A 17,968-nucleotide genomic window follows, 5' to 3' on the forward strand; every position below is an offset into this window, starting at 1 on the left:
GTCTCCTTCCAGTCACCTGCAGACATACAACTTTATTATGCCTTTCTCTCCTCCAAGAATTAAATGCAATAGTGCAGAAAGATCACTAGGAGTATACAGTGAAAGCATGAGGACATGCACGGGAAAGGTGAACATCAAGTTCAGGATTGAGAAGTGGGACCTATGAAGGTCTACGGGGACTTCAACTATAAAGTAATGGTTCTTTCTGCAGCTGGGTATTTTAAACCTGAGATATTTTAAACTAGAAAAACGAACACTCCTAGGTTATTCTGCTTTTGCCCCCTCATTTCAGTTCCTTAAAGCAGGACTAAGGGAGGGGCTCCAACCAACCTTGACAGGTCCTGCAAAGTTTTGAGGAATACAAAAGAGGGTCAGCTCTGACCCACTGGGCACTATGCCCGCCCATGAGTGGGTGAGAACCTCATGCCACCCCCTGAAAGCAGACCTCACTGTTTGGGAATGCCACCATGCAGGAGGGACAGCCACCAGACAGAGATGCCGTGTGCTGTCACCTGCTTTGTAACCCTGTGTGTGGAGCACCGCTTCCCTATTCATTCTTCAAGGCCCGCTGTCCTCTCCCAAGCGGCCGGTTCTTCATCTGTAGCCTGTTCTTTATAGATTATACACAGTACATATTATAGTCAACAACTTGGTATCTACGGCCATTGAAACCACAAGGCCCTCTCTTACCAGTTCCTTTGTGTCCCCAGCACTGGACACATGGCCTGCTCATCTCAGCTGTTCATTAACCAATGGCTGAAGTAAGGCAGTAGAGTTAGGTCACTTGCCCCAAGTCACAAAACTAGACAGTGGCTGACACCAAATTTGAACAGATTGGTCTGATCCTAAAACCTGTGCTCTTCTAAATCATTTGTGTAGCTGGAAGGGACCTCATTTGGTGACTTTAATCTGTTCACCTTTTGGCTAGAGGCACCCAAATCCCAGATACGTCTAAGTCTAAATTGATGCCTTTTGGTTCCCAAAACCTTAAGTTAAAAGATACTTCACAGTTCATTTCATCCAATCCCCCATACTGCTTTACCTTACAGAGAAGAACCTGAAGTCCAGAGGCTGAGGGACTTACATAGAAATACATGGTATCAGCCAGGCCTTGGCAGAGTCCATCCTTTCTTAGTGGTGCTCGCCCCTTTGCCCTAACAGCACCACATGAACTATCTAACTGAAGGCATTTTTACCCCAACCCGATTCCTTCCTCCCAGGATGTGTGAATACGTCGACCACCTGCACGAGCACTTCAAGTACCCCGTGATAATCAAGAAGGCTTCCTACATGCCTCCTAAGGTGAGTTTGGCCAGGGAGGCCCCACCCCCATCCCCGAGGAGGCACTGCCAGCCCTGCCCTACTCTTCTCAGGAGCTAGACCCCAGAGCACAAAGTTTTGTCTCCTTCAAGTCTGTTTTCAATATCTAGAAACATATTGCTCTTTAGTCAAATTCCCCAGACCTGAAGGTCAGGATGCCCCTGACAAGGCTTCTCTCACGCCAGCCTTTCCTCACCAGCTGGACCTGAAAACATGCACTCCTTGGGTCCTTCCTGCCCCAAACAAAACGAAACTAAAAAAAAACCCCGGCACCATCTAGCAAGTTAGTGAAAGGTTTTGACTGCAGTTGTGTTGTCTGCGCCATTTATCCGTCTATTCAAGAGATCGGGGCTCATTTTCACCAACAGAGGTTGAACTATCAAAGGGTGTGAATAGTTCACTAATCCTGAGAAGCAGCCAATAAAGGACGTCCCTCTCCCCCATTTCAAACAACCTGCAAACTTATTTTTAAAACATTAATTCAGTTGCCTCTGACTTAGATTTAAAAGCATTTCTAGGAACAGCAGAAATAAGTAAAATAAATGACTTTTGTTCTAGGTGGTTATTAACAAGTTTCCATTTTTTGTCTTTGATAGGATGCTGGCTATTCAACAGAAATGAAGGAGGAGTCTGTAAAGAAACACCAGTATCCAGATGGTGAAGTTTGGGAGAAGCTCCTTGCTGCTCAAGGGAATTAGAGCTGAATGCTTAACAGCTTTTGCTTTAAGTGAAAAGGCTTAAAATTTCTTGGGTATGGTTTTACAAAAATAGAAAAAATAATTCATCCTACCAATCAGAACAAGTTCAGCTGAAAGTCATACTAACCTCAGGCATCAGCTTAGTCATCATTACTTGATTCTTTCAGCAAAAAACATTCTCCTATGTAATCTTTAAACAAAAGTAGATCCAACTGTCTCAAAGTCCAGGAAGATGTTAAAATTTCTATCAAGTGCTGGTACCTAGACATTAAACTTTGAAAATAAGCAGCATGTTGGAATAATTCCTTAATCTTTTTAAAAAACACACTTGTCATAAATTAGCATAATAAAACAGTCGTGCAGCACTATGAGGTATCTGATATGCAGCAAAGGTAAAAACATTCACTGATCAGCCCTGAGGTGGTTTAGCATCTTTCTCTTGCTCAGTCTAAGCACTGTTATTAGAGAATTCACCATGCTGAAGCTAATGAGGGTAAAGGGATATTTCATAGACTATTTTTATAACCCTTAAAGCCTTTATCCCAAATAATCATTGTATTTTAATGATAAAATGCAGCTAGAATTAGATGTATCATAGAAAAATAGGGTGAAATACAGCTTAGTCAGCATTTCTAAAATATACCTTACCCATCTAAGCAGCATCCAAAAGAGAACACAGCACAGGTATGTTTGTTTAGGAGGGTTCAGTTAAATCTGTTTTAGGCAGGAACTGAGCAGATAAATGGCAACATGGAATTAAAAAACAAAACAAAACATGAATGCAGAACATTACAGCAAGATATAAAACAAATATGTTCATAACCACACTAGGCATTATGACTGATGGTGTTATCCAGCTTGCTCCAATTTGGGCAATAGTTATACATAATTCTTGAAATTCACTGACCATTTTCATAAAAACATAAAGTTTGAATTAAGAGTATATATATTTTCTCCTTCCTGTCTGTATTCACAATCTCTACATTTACATACATCCTCAGTGAGTTACCCTAACTCCAGGTCTTTTATTACTAAGAGAACCAGCACAGTTCTATCTGCCAGTGGCAACATCCTTAAAAGTTAATGAATAATAACTGATAGATCACCAACAGGTTTTGACCTAGTTCCTTCTCCTTTAGAGCAAAATGAACTTTCACCTGTAAATATCCTTCAAACAACTCCTTCAAAAGCACTCTAAACAGCCATTTCCATTTTAATGGTCGGGTGAGGATTGTAGCCTTCAATCTGAAAGTCTTCAGCCTTGAAGTCATCAATTTTCTCAACTTTTCGAAGTATTTTGAGCTTGGGGAAAGGCCTTGGTTCTCGCTGAAGCTAAAAACAACATAAGTCCATTATTTTGCCAGATCCATACAACCTGCTTTAATTTTGCTCCCTGTGTCCCTTCATGAAACAAATAACAGCATTTTACCAATAAAGTATCAATATTATTTTTCAGGGGTGGAATACTACAGATACCTTGTCCCTGGTTATTCAATGCTGCTGACCAATTCTTTCACCCACGTGGAGAGTGAAGGGTGTTCAGTAGAATCACATGGTGTCAGGAGCCTTGGTGGCTCACCAGGTTTAAGTTCTTATAATCGACTGCTCTTGGTAAATTTGTTAAAGACAGGGCCTAGTCTTCTACTTTAATAAAAAGTAGCTACAGAATGGTTACTTGAGTCCCTTGAACCCTAGCCCAACTGTCCCTGGCAGAAAGGGCAAAGAAGATGACACGTGTTGACAACAGAAAGGGATGCAAGCCAGGACTCCTGGGATGAACAGACAGCAGCAATGAGGACATGGACACAGGTCACGACCACATAGTATTCCGTCCAGCATGACTGGAGCAGACTGCCAGAGAGGAGCATTTGGATGAGCCCTGGGTCACCCTCTAATCACAGCAGCCAAGCTCCTCAAAGACTTGCCAAACCCAGACCTAATCCATAAGGGGCTAAAGGTTTTTGGTTTGAATTTTTTTCCTTGAGGTTTATTAAGCACACTCATATTTTTATTGCCATCTTAAATCATCCTTTGTTGGAAATACATAAGACATGACACCATAAAACGCCTAGAAGAGAACATAGGTAAAATATTCTGACATAAATTGTATCAATGTTCTTAGGTCAGTCTCCCAAAGCAATGGAAATAAAAACAAAAATAAACAAATGGGACCTAAACTAACTACAAGCTTTTGCATAGCAAAGGAAACCATAAACAACACCAAAAGACATTTCTCCACAGAAGAAACACAGATAGCCAATAGGCACATGAAAAGATGCTCAACATCGCTGATTATTACAGAAATGCAAATCAAAACTAAAATGAAGTACTATCTCACACCAGTTAGAGTGGCCATCATTAAAAAGTCTACAAATAACAAATGCTGGAGAGGGTGTGGAGAAAAGGGGAACCTCCTACACTGTTGGTGGGAATGTAAGTTGGTGCAGCCACTGTGGAAAATATGGAGGTTCCTCAGAAAATGGAAAATAATATTACCATATAATCCAGCAATCCCACTCCTGGGCATATATCCAGACAAAACTGTAATTCAAGGATACATGCACCTCTATGTTCACAGCAGCACTATTCACAATAGCCAAGACATGGAAACAAGCCAAATGTCGATGGACAGATGAATGGATAAAGAAGATGCAATACATATATACAATGGACTACTACTCAGCCATAAAAAAGAATGAAATAATGCCACTTGCAGCAACATGGATGCAACTGGAGATTATCATACTATGTGAAGTCAGAAAGGGAAAGGCAAATACCATGAGATATCACTCATGTGAAATCTAAAATATGACAGAAATGAACCTATCTATGAAACAGAAACACGAACAGAGAATAGACTGGTGGCTGCCAAGGTGGGGAAGGGGTGGGAGTTCAGGATTAGCAGATGCAAACTAGTATATATAAATGGATAAACAAGGTCCTACTGTATAGTACAGAGAAGTATATTCAATATCCTGTGAAACCATAATGGAAAAGAATATGAAAAAAATGTATATACATGTATAACTGAGTCTGCTGTACAACAGTAATTAATACAACACTGTAAATCAACTATACTTCAATTAACAAAACAACAACAAAAAACATCCAAAAAACAAATCCTTTGTTGGCTGCTGTAAATTATGGAAGTGAACACAGACTTTTCAAAGTTCAGACCTAAATACTGTACGTTAGCATAAAACTAAGGGAAAATATTTGCATTTAAACACTCTTCCAAGTAAAACAATGAATTAAAATGCCACCTCTGGGAAGGTCCTAAACCTTCTGGTCCAAAGATGGCTCCTCCTCTCTGGTACTGGTACTTAATACCTCACAGCACGTGTCATGTAAAGTGTCTGTGGCCATTGAGGCCTGTCTGCCTTGTCCCTGCCTGCCCACCACCCCCCGCAAACCTGGAAGCAGGTCCTCTTATCTCTGTCAGAGCACCGAGGAGAACACTTATTACAGGAGGGATGTTTTCCATATCGACCTTTTATCAAGAGAAGGTACCAAACCCCAAAGTGTGACAGATACATTTCTTACCTGAATTTTCAGCGGCTCAATGTGATTCAGGTAAATGTGTGCATCTCCCAAAGTGTGTACAAAGTCACCTGGCTAAACCCCACGGGAGAAAGCAGAACAGTAAATTCTTTAGTTTGAATTCCTTTAAAACACATCATGTAGAAACACATGATACAGAGTATGCAGACATCCCAAAGCTTTTCACAAGGAATTTAACCAGCGTCAATTTTGAGAAAAGTTGATTCATCAAAGTTATAATAAATAACCTATACGATCCTGTTAGTTTATACAGAGCAAAAGGACGGGAAAGCTCCAAGGAGGTTACAGAGTAAGCCAGTTCCTCATTTACATCTATCACATTTAAAGACTAATTGGAGACGAAATTCTCTGCAATTAGTTCTTCCACGTTACAGGATCTAAGAGCTCAGTGCTTGGGACTTCCCTGGTGGCACAGTGGTTAAGAATCTGCCTGCTAATGCAGGGGACACAGGTTTGAGCCCTGGCCTGGGAAGATCCCACATGCTATGGAGCAACTAAGCCCGTGTGCCACAACTACTGAGCCTGCGCTCTAGAGCCCGTGAGCCACAACTACTGAGCCCACGTGCCACAACTACTGAAGCCCATGCGCCTAGAGCCCGCGCTCCGCAAAAGAGAAGCCACCACAATGAGAAGCCCACGCACCGCAACAAAGAGTAGTCCCCGCTCGCCACAACTAGAGAAAGCCCGCGCGCAGCAACGCAGACCCAATGCGGCCAAAAATAAATTAATTAATTAAAAAAAAATCATTGAAAATAAGAGCTCAGTGCTTTAGGCTGGCAACAGCCGTTCCTCCCCGAGAGGAGCCCACCTTCAGGCCCGTGATGTGTGCGATCATGTAGGTGAGCAGGGCGTAGCTGGCGATGTTAAAGGGCACACCCAGGCCCATGTCTCCTGACCTCTGGTACAGCTGGCAGGACAGCTCACCGTTCACCACGTAGAACTGGCAAAGGGCATGGCACGGGGGTAGGGCCATGAGAGGGACATCTGAGGAGACGGCAGAGGAAAGTCAGGAGGGGCAGTGGTTTTAAAGAACACAGCTCTAGGCAAAGTGAAACAGAACCAACTCATACAGCGGAGATGGTGAGAAAGAGCCACTGGGCCAGCGACCCCCATGACCCTCACAGACCGTTCCAACCCCAGGGATGGCATACGGTCGACAACAGAGACCTGTCCATCAATGTGAGACTTCTATGGATGCATGCTGACAACTGAAGCCATGCTCTTCCACCCGAGCTGAAATGAATTACTTGTGCTACCACCATGGCACCAAACCACAAGTATAGGAGGAATGAATTCATTTGCAGGGGCCACAGGATATTGGCCACTCAGGCACACCTTCCCGTATTCAAAATCTCTATCATAAATGCAAATATTCCACTCTGGGTATTTAGTACACCTTGGTAGAGTTTAGTTTTACAATATAATTGTTTAAAATGTTCATAATAGTGAGGGGGAGGTGATCTGAAATTCCATCTGCCTCAATTTAAAATGTTAAAATTTTCATGTGTAATTTTTATAGGCAATTTAAAGCCCATAAAATACAAATTTCATCTGGGCCCAACCTCACCCTCTGAAGGTGAAAATGGGACCACGTGCGACATGGCCAGGGTCACAGGGGCAGCCGGGCAGCCTCTGCAGGAGGTACAGTTAAGACATGGCAGGGTGACTGGGATGCAATCAACCTTTTGGATTCCAAGCACACAGGATGATTCTTCTGTCGTCAGGGTTGGTTTTGATTGTGTCAATCACTTTTTGCAGTTGATCTACTCCTTTATCTGAATAATCTGCAGAATTGGCAAAAAGAGAGAACACCTCACACGTGAATCACAGCATCCCATGAGAGGGTCTCAGAGGTCATCGACCACACTGTCCTCCCACGGCCTCCCCTGGCGCACAGTTACATGATAGCCAATGAACAATACAAATGTCTTATATTTCGTCGGGTTATATTGAGTCTTGGCTCCTAGGTCTGTCCTCTGGAACCGTAACAATGTCTATTTCTTACCTACTTAAGAGTCATTTAAATACTTGGCCATGGTGCCCCTCCTCCCCCTTCTCCTATCGCTAACCTTCTTCAGCCTTAACAATCTGTTTCTTCCAGTGGTCCCCACAGGACGTAGTCTCTATACCATCAACCAATCTTGTCACGCTCCACTGCCAGGCACAGGGCTGGATCTTCACTAATTTACCCTACAATACACGGTCCAACTAACAGAGGATGAGAATTCCTTTTTGTCATCTAGACACTATCCTTCCAACACTCCCACCTAAAATTACAATTTAACAGCTAAATACCTACTGACTGTAAATATCAGGAAACCTCTAATTATTATACCACCTTATACTTTTGTCCCATTTCTGGTCTCTGGACTTTTAAGTCCCTGCTTCCTTCTGAAATGAACTGGAAGCCGAGATGTGCAGAGCTTCACACCCCTCTGGTTAAACTTCCACTTATTGGAGTCAGACTATGCTCAAGTCCAGTAGTTCCAAATTTGGGGAAGAAAGTCCTATCACCATCACAGTTCCAGAAAAGTAACATCAAAGATTTAAAAAAAGATGAACTGTGAAGGAACAGTTCTGTATCTTGATTGTGGTGGTGGTTACCTAAATCTACAGGTGCTAAAACTGCACACAAATCTATAAAGCTGGAGCAATCTGGTAAGTGCTGTGGGTTTTACAAATGTTAATTTATGTGAGAGGTTACATTTTCTTGGGCAATTTCCTGTGAACCTATAATTATTTCAGGGTAAAAATTAAAAACAAAACAAAACAAAAACTCTTGTACTGAAATCCAACAGCTAAGCATTCATACAACTCTAAACTAAGGCCATAATTTCATCAGGTCCCTCAAGGAAGAATAAATAATTGAACATGAGGCAGGATTTAAGGCACAATTAAGCCAGGGGTGTAGCCTCACATCCTGAGGATGTCCTAGGACGGGGGCTACATTCTAACAACAGAAAGACCATTCACCTGCAGAGAAATTGTTTGGCCCACAGAGCATTTTTTTTGGTGTGTGGCAAAATTTATATAACATTAAGTTGACCATTTTAACCATTTAAAGGTGTGCAGTTGGTGGCATTAAGTACATTCCCAATGTTGTGCAACCATCACCACTATCCATTCTAAATCTTCTTCATTTTCCTAAAATGAAATTCTGTACCCATTAAACAACTCCCCATCCACTTTTGGTCTCTGTGAATTTGCCTGTTTCAGGTTGGCATGGCATTTTGAACTTACCAAAGTTGCCACCATTCCAAAGACTTAGCCATTTATTGAAAAACCCAACAACATCAGGCCCAAATCCCTCCAGCTGGCTAGAGCTGAGGTGTGACTGTCCCCTTTAGATGGCACAGGCTTTCCAGGTAACTGGTTTTTGCCCAGCCAGCAAACTGTTACTTCCTGTGTGTATGCACATGCGCGGCGTGCGCACACACACACACCCACCCCGAGGTAGGCATTTGCTTTTGCAACTCCTGACCTAGGGATGGGGGGACAGGAAGGGTCAAAGGACCTGGACTGGATTCTGTGACAGTCAGCAAGTGGAGCCACCAAGTGACAGAGGAGGGTGGGCGCCCAGGGGTGAGATATTTCACCTTCCTCCATCCCACCAGGATGGGGAAGAGAGGGTGACCAGAGACCGGTCCCCAGCACCACTACAGTGTGCTGGGCAGCTCAGTCTTTAAAAGGGGAGATCAAGGCCGCCACAGGGCAATCCCTGACACTCTTGTCCCCCAGATGAACTTCCAACCCTACACCCAACACACTGACCAACCACCAACCGGGTCACTATCTGCTGATGAACAAGGTATGGAAGGTGCTAAGACCCAGCAAGTGCTAACCACCCTGCTATGATCTGATCTGATCCTCCACCTGAATCTGAAGCGCCCCTCACAAGGTCCAAGTTATACATCCACTTCCCCATCACCGGTTTCCTATCCCCCAGGCTCCACTTGCAACATTGGAACAAACTCAGGCTGTGAGAGGCACTCAGGAAATTTGAGGCCCCACTCCGTCTCCTCACCTGAATCCATCTCTTTGTATTCGGCCCCAAAATGCCTCCACTGAAAGCCATAAACTGGGCCTAAATCCCCTTCTGCTCTGGTGGAGAATCCCAGGCTGTCCAAGAAGTCTCGGGACCCATTAGCATCCCAGATTTTCACTCCCTTGGAAGACAGCTCCTTAGCGTTTGTGGATCCCTGGAAGAGATGGGAGAGAGCAGCATCCAGTGAATTCTGTGCCATCAGTCGATCCCCCAAAAGCCTCCTCCCAAGTGGGCCTGTGCTGACAGACAGGGGACAGCACCTGACACATCCCATCATTAAGCAGGCTGGTCCCAGTCCAGACTTTCTGAGGGCCCCCAGGATGGTCCAATCCTTCTTTGCAATCACAATCTCAAATCTTTTTTCCTATTCCCCTCAACTAAAATTCGAAACACCTCCAAGTCCTTTAATTACTTCCATCTCATCTAACAGTTTTGTGTTTCTTAACTAAATGTGTTCTGTGTCTAAGTGTGATGCCCCAGGATGAATCTAATGCCTCATGTGCAATCTGTTTGGTGTATCTTAGACCTGGTATATCAGATATTTCCACCGATTGGCCTAATCAGTCTTAGCTTTTCTGGCAAATATGTCAGTCACACATCTTACAAGTGCCACTATCAAGTCATGTTTACCCCCAACCTATATTTGCAAAGTTAAGGTGTGGGTTTTGGGGGGTTATTTATTTATTTTTTTGGTGCCAAGTACAAGCTTTATTTTCCTCTTATATATTTTACCTCATTAGATTTGGCCCATGTCATCCTAACCTGTATTCTGATGGTGCATCCAGGTCAAGGACAGACCCCACTGGCCTCTGGGTATGATATGCTGTAAGGTTCCAAGCAAGGCTATGAGGCCACACACACCTGGGCCCCGTGCCTCTCTTCCTCCCTTCTCTGACCAGCTTCCTGACCCCTCTAGCCTCACCATCTGCACCCAAAAAAGAGCACAGCAGTAGTAACCACCACCCATATTACTGTGAGTAGAAAATACAAGCAAAACGCTTGGCACTCGACCCAATATTAACTATTGCACAGACCATACATCTCCATATTGCCCAAAGATCCCAGCTGAAGTGCAGGTAAACTCTGACTGCCGTATTTTTTTTTTTTTTTTTTTGCACCACACAGCACGTGGAACTTCCTCGACCAAGGGTCAAACCCGTGCCCCCTGCAGTGGAAGCACGGAGTCTTAACCACTGGACTGCCAGGGAAATCCCTAACTCCTGTATTTTTGAGTCACCCATGGAGTGATGATCAGAGGTGAGTCTGATGTGTTCCTGACAAGGAGTTATTAGAATCCTGCACTCAAGCTTTAAGATAAAACAAGCGAATACATTTTATTTCTAAGCATCTCAGTTCCACCCTTTGTCGCTGAGTTTGTACTAATTTTTTTCACTTCCAACAACTCATTTCTCAACCTTTCACATGTGGCTTCAAAAGTCTCCCTTCCCATCTATTCAGACTGGGCTCTAGCTGCTTTACAAACGTCCTCTTCTGAGATTTGCGCTGGTGTATTTGGAAGTAGAAGCTCGCTCTCAGTTGAGATAGGCCAATGCAGAAGAAAATACCCCGAGAATACAGAACTAAGGGAGACTGGATTGAATCCAAATCTAAACCTTTTCTAAAAGGTGTTAAGAGGCCTTGGGCCTGCTTTGGCCCAAGACAATACAAGCCACATAAGTGCCCTGTAGAAGGGATCCCAACCTCTAGCCCAGCCCAGAACAGAGCCCATTTCCTCAGGTACCCTGTGACCAGCACTGGCCAGAATATCACTAGTCTGAACCAGATGGAGCGAGGGGAAGCCCAGGTGTGGCTGCTGCCCATCATCACTTCACTCTAGCTTGTTACTCAAGAGACCCTTCCAGCTTATCCCAACACAAGAGCACAGTTGGGATCTATATTCAGTGATCACTCCATGTTGAGTGCCTACTGTGTGGCAGGCTGTGTCTCAGGGGATGCAACAGTGGACAAGAGAAATTCTCTGCCCTCATGGAGCTTCTAATACTTTTCTAAATTTAAAAAAAAATTTTTAAATATATTTTCATTTTAAAAAATTTTATTTATTTGATTGTCTGCCTTTACCCTTGAAGGGGGTAAAGGGGGAGGGCAGACCTTATACATAAGGTATTTCTCTGTAGAGAAAACAAAGGAGGGGTGGGAGGAGAGGGTGGGGAGGTAATCACAGTTTTAGATCCGAGGCAGGGAAAGCTCACTGAGCAGAGACTTGAGGGTGAGGGAGCGAGTCATGCTACATGGAGCAGAAGGTTCCAGGGAGCAGGACCAGCGGGTGCCTGGGCCCTAGGTGGGAATGTCCTGGTGTGCTCGAAGATTAGCAAGGAGGCCAGGGTGGGAGGGGCAGAGTGAGCAGGACTCTGGCGGAGGCCAGAGCTGAGACAGGATGGTAAGGACCTTGGCTCCTACTAAGTGAAATTGGAGCCACTAAGGGCTTTAGGCCGAGGAGTGACATGGTGTGACTTTTAAAAGGATCTAGCTGATGCTGTACTGAGAACAGATTATTGATTTCCAATAGCAGCAATTTCTTTACCTTGATAAACCACAGCAACTCCTCCAAAACACCCTTCCAGAAAACACGTTTGGTTGTCAGCAGAGGAAATTCATCTGGAAAACAAAGTTTATCGTATAATTTCAAGATGGGAAAACAGAACATGCCATCCAACTTTCTCTGTAAAAGCAAACTGCTCCAGGACACAAGGCCCTGGAGTGACCACAGAGCAGCTGGAAAACTGCAACCTCTGCCACGTGGGCACCCCCGGATCAGAGTGGAGCTCCCAAGGCTGCAGCCCCAAGTCAGTGACACAATTCAGACCGAGACCACCCTCCTGTGCCCCTTGACCACCAGACACAGGAATTCCACACAGTGATTTGGGGCAGGGAACAGGCAGGGATGCACGTGTACGCAGGGAAAGAGCTACCACCCACTACCTGGTTAGCGTGAACCCTTCATCACAGAGGTGCGAAGACAACACATAGAATGTGACCTAGGACAAAGCCTGAAGGCTCCTATTCCATGATTATCCTGCCAGGGATAACTTGCTCAAGACCACGGGATAGTAGATACTGCCCTGGCCCAAAATGAATAGTTTCTAGATAGTCGCAAAGAAAATTAACCTCTATTCTTTTAAGTGTAATAAAAATAGTTAACTGTTTAAACACTTGATATGCATGATCCTATTTGATCCTCAAAACAGCCTTCCTTGAGGCTCCATTATGACCTCCCTTTTTACAGACACCAGGAGGTAACACGTAAGTTTGCGTCAAGCAACACAGAAAACTGTAAAAGCTTCTCTCTAAATTTGGTACCTATTCAGTCGACATTATCACTTGTACAGGTGATACTCATGTAACAAGAACAGAGTCTTCAAGCACCTGCTTCCCTCCATTTTGAGGATGATTTCCTCCATTTTGAGCACATGGGGACGCTGAAGATGGGAAAGTTAAGCCACTTGCCAAAGGTCTAAGCAAAGGGGCGGGGGTAGAAACGAGGTCTGTGTTTCCCCGGAGGCCACTGCGCTGGAGCTGCAGGAAGGTGGATCCCTCTGCTCAGGGATCCCTCCCTAGGCTGTCCAAGCCACATCGGCCACTGCAGCCCCGTATTTTCCAGTCTCTCCAATGGGTGCGCGGCGGAGGGTTTCTCTCCTGACCTGGGTCAATCTGCTGTACCAACAGTTGGTCTCCCCACTCAAAACCGCCCTCCACGCCTGTTTCAACTTTCGTCCGGTGCCGACCCCCACCCCGCCCCTCTGTCCCCTGAAAGCCCAACCCTAACAGCCCCCTAGACACACTTCTTCCCAGGAGCCACCCTGTTTTAAAGACAAAGACAAATAAATATGAACTCCTACTCGGACTCTCGCGTTCCTGTTTCAAGGTTTAAGAGGAAAGCTGGTTCGCGGGACCAAATGGCAAAACTGTAGTGAACCACAAGTTCCCGCCCTTGCTTTTCGGCTCGCTCCTCCCAACGCGGCCTCGCCCACGTCATCTTGGCTCCAATTTTTAAAAACTTTGCAAAGCGAAACAGCAGACGCGGAGGGAAGAGGAGGGGCAGAAAAGGGGCCCTCCAGCCAAGGCCCCGGTCAAGCCCGAGCAGATCCTCTCCCACCCTCTAATCTGGGGCAAACGCTGCAGGATCGCGCCCGCTTTGGGGAGACAGCATAACTGCGTGATTAAGAGCCAGAGGACCTGGTTTTACCTCCCAGCTCTGTCCCTCCAGTTCGTGTGACCCTACGCAAGTCATCTCTCTAATCCGAGCCTCAGTTTCGGCGTCTGCAAAGTGGTGCCAAGGCCGCTTCCCCTCCTCGCGGGGTTGAGGTTGAATAAACGCCGACCGCGGGGCCCGGCCTGTCCGGAACGCTCTCCCCACCGCAGCTCCGTGCGCACCGGGCGCGCCCGCCTTCCCGCCCCCGTGGCGCGTCCGCCTCACCTCTCAGGCTGTAGCGCGCCTGCATGCCGAACACCGACAGGGTGCCGGTGCCTGTGCGGTCATCCTTCCGAAAGCCGCAGCGGAGAATGTGCTCGATCTGCCCCAAGTACTGCAGCTCCCCGTGCGGCGGCGGCGGCCGCGACTCGGCGCCCTGCTCCTGCGCGGCGGGCGGCGACATCGGGCGCGGCAGCTCGGAGCCGGCGGCGGGCATAGCGCGGCAGCGGGCGAGGCGACCCGCCGCTTTCAACGGTCCTCTTTTCCCGCCGCCGCTCCCGAGACTCCGCCTCTTCCATGACGTCGGCCCCGCCCCGACCCCCTCGGGGCCCCGCCGTTCGCGTCCCTTGAGCGCGCTGGGCCGCCAGCTGGGACCGCGATCGCTTTCCCGAATCGCGTAACCTTTATGGCATTTTAAAAGTCAAGAACCTTTGGCCTAGAAGGAAATCCTAAAGCTGTATCTTGGTGCGTTGCCTGAGACAGGCCGCCCTCGTTGGAAAGATTCAGGGTCGACCGCACGTTTAGGTGATCAAGGGGACCCTGAAACAATTTACACGTGTTCGCGCAATCGAAAAACAAACGAAACCCTGTTACCTGCGGTGTTTCCTACAACTGAGGGAGGCTGCTGCAAGTGATTTGCATTTCCATTTTCCCGCGTCCTCCCTCAAGGCCGGCAGCTGGAGCAAATAGAATAAGGCAGCTTTTTTACTTGATTAATAACAGCCAGCCGTTTTCAGTTTTGAATACCAAATTTTTCAGTTTTAGCGTAACGTTTATAATATAAACACTGGTGGGTAGAAAATATTTGATAATGAGTTTAAAAGGTACTAATACATGTACATGCAACAGCAGTCTTTTGAATCACCTGTTTATTGAGCACATAGTAGATGCTAAATAAATTTCTTGATGTCGCTGCGTCTAGGGTTACCAAGAAGGAGATGTGGGCTCTCTCTGAAACATACTAAACACTATTTCTTTCCATTCAATAAAGTCGATGGTTTTTCCTTTTTCTCCCCTCTCCTCCCCCATCTCAACTTTATTGTCTGTGGAAGATTCTCGAATCTTTCTGCTAAAGGGCACTTCTCAAACTCAAGGTTAAAATTTTTGTAACAGGAAAACATTCTGGGAGGAGATAAATATCTTTCACCTGCAGCTCTGCCTAATCTGCTCGGCAAAAACAATGTTACATTTGTGTTTTCTTTTGGGTGGAATGTTCTTGCTCTTTGGTTGTATGAGTGCTCACAAAGGGTAAACTGAAATGCACTGGATAGCAGATGTTTTAGATATATTTAATCTATTAAACCTATCTAATCCGTCACCTGCTAGGCTGGCCTTTCCCAGGTCAACTAGATTCATCCTTCTCCTCCCCCAGCACCTTCCTCATCCCACCCCCCACGCCCACACCAGTGTAATAATAGTATTAAAAAGTCACCTGTATCTGCTTTGGGGATGATGGCCGTCCTGTGTTGCGCTGTACTGCTTGGATGGGGTGGACGTGGTGGCTGTCTCCAGACGCGGCGGGCTTTTTTTCTGATGGTCATTTGGGCAGAGACTGCTCTGTGGGAAACCTGAACTCAGAAAACAGGCTTTAGACAGGGATGGGGACTCACGTTGTCTGCCTTAGCTTGAGAGCGCCCCTGGGTGTGAGAAGCTCAAATGCGATGTGGAGGTGCAGTCTTCGCTGCGAGGGATCGTCCCACACATTAATTACCGCAGGGCTGTAGGTACCTGTGCAAGGCCAACTAAATGCAGATAGATATTCCCCCAATCCCACGCCGAGCAAAAGTGTCTCCACACATTTCCAACCATGTGCCTGGTCCCAGTCTGAAAATCTCCCAGATTACCTAGTTGCAGTTACTCTCCGTGTTTATTTCCCTTTTGTTATTTTGAGCTGAGTTTAATTGTTCCAATTGAATATCACTTGTACCACAGGGTTAATCTTGGGACACAAGTGTAGACTCCCCCGCCTGTGTGGAGACTCCTCTTCCATTGTAGTACTTGGAGGACCTTGGTTTGCTGATAATGGAGAGAGAACGGTTTCCTTCCCGGTTACTGCTCTATAAACAAATGATCCTCTCAGACAAGCTTATCATTCATTCATTCATTCATTCATCCAACAGCGTTTACATCATAGTGCCTACCACGAGTCACCAAGGAGCAAGATAGACAAGGTCACTCTCAGCCTAGAGGAGCAATTTCTAAATCTGAGAACAAGACATCTGCAGAGAGCGACAAGTGCTATGATGATTACATAACCGGGTTCAGAGAGAGCACTTTAGATCCCACCATCAGGTGAGGCCTCCCTGAGGAGGTCACATTTGAGCTGAGATCTAAATAGTGAGAAGAAACCAGCAGGGGATGATCTGGGGAAAGAGCATTCTAACCTCAAATGCATTACACCAGCAGCTTTCACAGCACTCACATCTATAAAAACGCAAAATAAGGATGATATTGATGCTGAATCCTATCTCATTCTAGGAAGAAATAATAATTATTAATGGATCCATTAACTTACTGGAGGAAAAAAAGCTTTTTCTTCTCATTAAGAGATCTATTTCTGTTAAAAATTTCACTGTTTATGTTTAATAGCCATAGAAATGTGTAATATATTTATTTTGATCAATTATGTACAAGTAATAAATTACAATGATAACTCAATCCAGAATGAATATTTGATACCTAGATTTTTGTGTCCCAGGAAATTTTTAATTTTCAAAATTTAAAAATATTTATATTTTATTGATCAATAAAGATGTTTAAGCATAAAATATATTACATTAGAATAAAATTCTCTGGAGAAAATAGAATGAAAATATAAGAGTTTAAGGAGAAAATGGAATGAGATAAAATTTCTTACTGATAAAGAAAAACTTGTGTATTTGTTTAAATGGATGATACTGGATATCAAATTGCCATGATATGTAGATTCCATTGGGCACATTTCAAAAAAGGATGAGATATTTTTAAAGATGCTACTATTTACAATACATGGGAAAATTAAAATTCCCTATTCTTTCAACTTATATTGAAAAATCATGTGCAAGAGCATATATACATTTTTCAGTTTCCTTTTCAGTGTGTATGAGAGCAAGAACATTTGAATATTATTGGTCTGGATATTGATTCTTCTTTACACGACAAATTCTCAAAAATGTTGGCACAATTAGGTAAAGGAAAGCAGGAAACTAAAATTTTTGAGAGCCAACTATGAGTCAGATACTAAATAATAGTATTATTTATATAGTCAAAGCTACCATCGATTGATGCTTATCATTATGGATTATTTACTGTAGTTCTCACAACTACCCAATAAAACAAAAACTATTACTTTTATCATTTTATAGATTAAAAACACAGAGGTTCAGAGAGATTAAGGATCTTGCCTAGTCAAACACCTATGAAATCTGGCAGCCAGGATTAAAATCCAGGTCAGCCTGCACGGGAAGGCTTTTCTCTGCCAGGTGCTTTGAGGCCAGTATCTTCCTTTCCTTTCTTTACTCTACAAGGTTTTGATGGCACATTGGCTATAGTCAGGTTCCCTTTATAACTTATTTTTTGGCACCTTCTCTGACAAATATATCAAATGTATGGCTGAATAGGCTCTATTTATTTGAGATTTACTGTACATTACGGTATCCAGGATTCTATCAATAGTATCCTTTTTTTTAACTATAGCCTTCAGTTATGATAAAAACAGCTTTGTCTTCATTTGGAATTGACTATATTCGATGGACTGCCTTTGAACTCTAAGTCTCTCCGACAAGCTTTCCTACCAAATAGCTCAACTGGGTGAAAAATGCTTTAAAGGTTTCAAGTTCTCTCTTTATATTTCTTTTTATAATTTGAAAGACTGACTATAAATATATCCCCAGTGTAATCCTTAGTGAGATATACTGGCAAAAGATTCTCCTTTTG

The 17,968-nt window shown here is 44.4% G+C and overlaps 2 protein-coding genes across 6 annotated transcripts in view; one reads left to right on the forward strand and one right to left on the reverse strand.

Moving 5' to 3' along the window:
* ENOSF1 (enolase superfamily member 1) overlaps positions 1–3,491 on the forward strand; it is a 33,307-nt gene extending 29,816 nt beyond the window's left edge. For all 4 annotated transcript variants that reach the window (XM_019930569.3, XM_073790567.1, XM_019930568.3 and 1 more), the window contains 2 exons: positions 1,221–1,302; positions 1,917–3,491. In XM_019930569.3, coding sequence (XP_019786128.1) covers positions 1,221–1,302; positions 1,917–2,018 — 184 coding nt within the window. In that variant the 3' untranslated portion in view covers positions 2,019–3,491. The remainder of the gene's footprint in view (positions 1–1,220; positions 1,303–1,916) is intronic.
* On the reverse strand, positions 13–14,304 carry TYMS (thymidylate synthetase). Of its 2 annotated transcripts, none has more exons than XR_004521543.2 (8): positions 14,060–14,304; positions 12,167–12,240; positions 9,604–9,778; positions 7,262–7,363; positions 6,388–6,563; positions 5,562–5,633; positions 2,667–3,350; positions 13–2,291 (listed from the first exon to the last, which is right to left on the reverse strand). XR_004521543.2 is itself a non-coding variant. In XM_019930565.3 (8 exons), exons 1-7 carry the CDS (start codon positions 14,268–14,270, stop codon positions 3,213–3,215), a joined length of 948 nt encoding a protein of 315 aa, XP_019786124.1. In that variant the 5' UTR covers positions 14,271–14,304; the 3' UTR covers positions 2,706–2,748; positions 3,176–3,212. The 2 variants fall into 2 exon arrangements, 1 of the variants encoding a protein (XP_019786124.1); XM_019930565.3 differs by lacking the exon at positions 13–2,291 and having other exon boundaries at positions 2,706–2,748; positions 3,176–3,350.
* Positions 14,305–17,968: the final 3,664 nt, after the last annotated feature.

The sequence above is a fragment of the Tursiops truncatus genome, chromosome 13 (assembly GCF_011762595.2).
Source record: "Tursiops truncatus isolate mTurTru1 chromosome 13, mTurTru1.mat.Y, whole genome shotgun sequence".
In the NCBI taxonomy this organism is placed as follows: Eukaryota; Metazoa; Chordata; class Mammalia; order Artiodactyla; family Delphinidae; genus Tursiops; species Tursiops truncatus.

What these genes read in the sequence shown, in the direction of transcription:
- TYMS (XM_019930565.3), bottom strand. Translation starts at nt 14,270, where the DNA reads ATGCCCGCCGCCGGCTCCGAGCTGCCGCGCCCGATGTCGCCGCCCGCC. An exon ending in GTGTGCTTGGAATCCAAAAG is followed by an intron (nt 6,564 to 7,261) that starts GTTGATTGCATC and finishes CCGTCTCCTCAG; the next exon opens with ATGTCCCTCTCATGGCCCTA. An exon ending in TTGAGCCGCTGAAAATTCAG is followed by an intron (nt 3,351 to 5,561) that starts GTAAGAAATGTA and finishes TGTTGTTTTTAG; the next exon opens with CTTCAGCGAGAACCAAGGCC.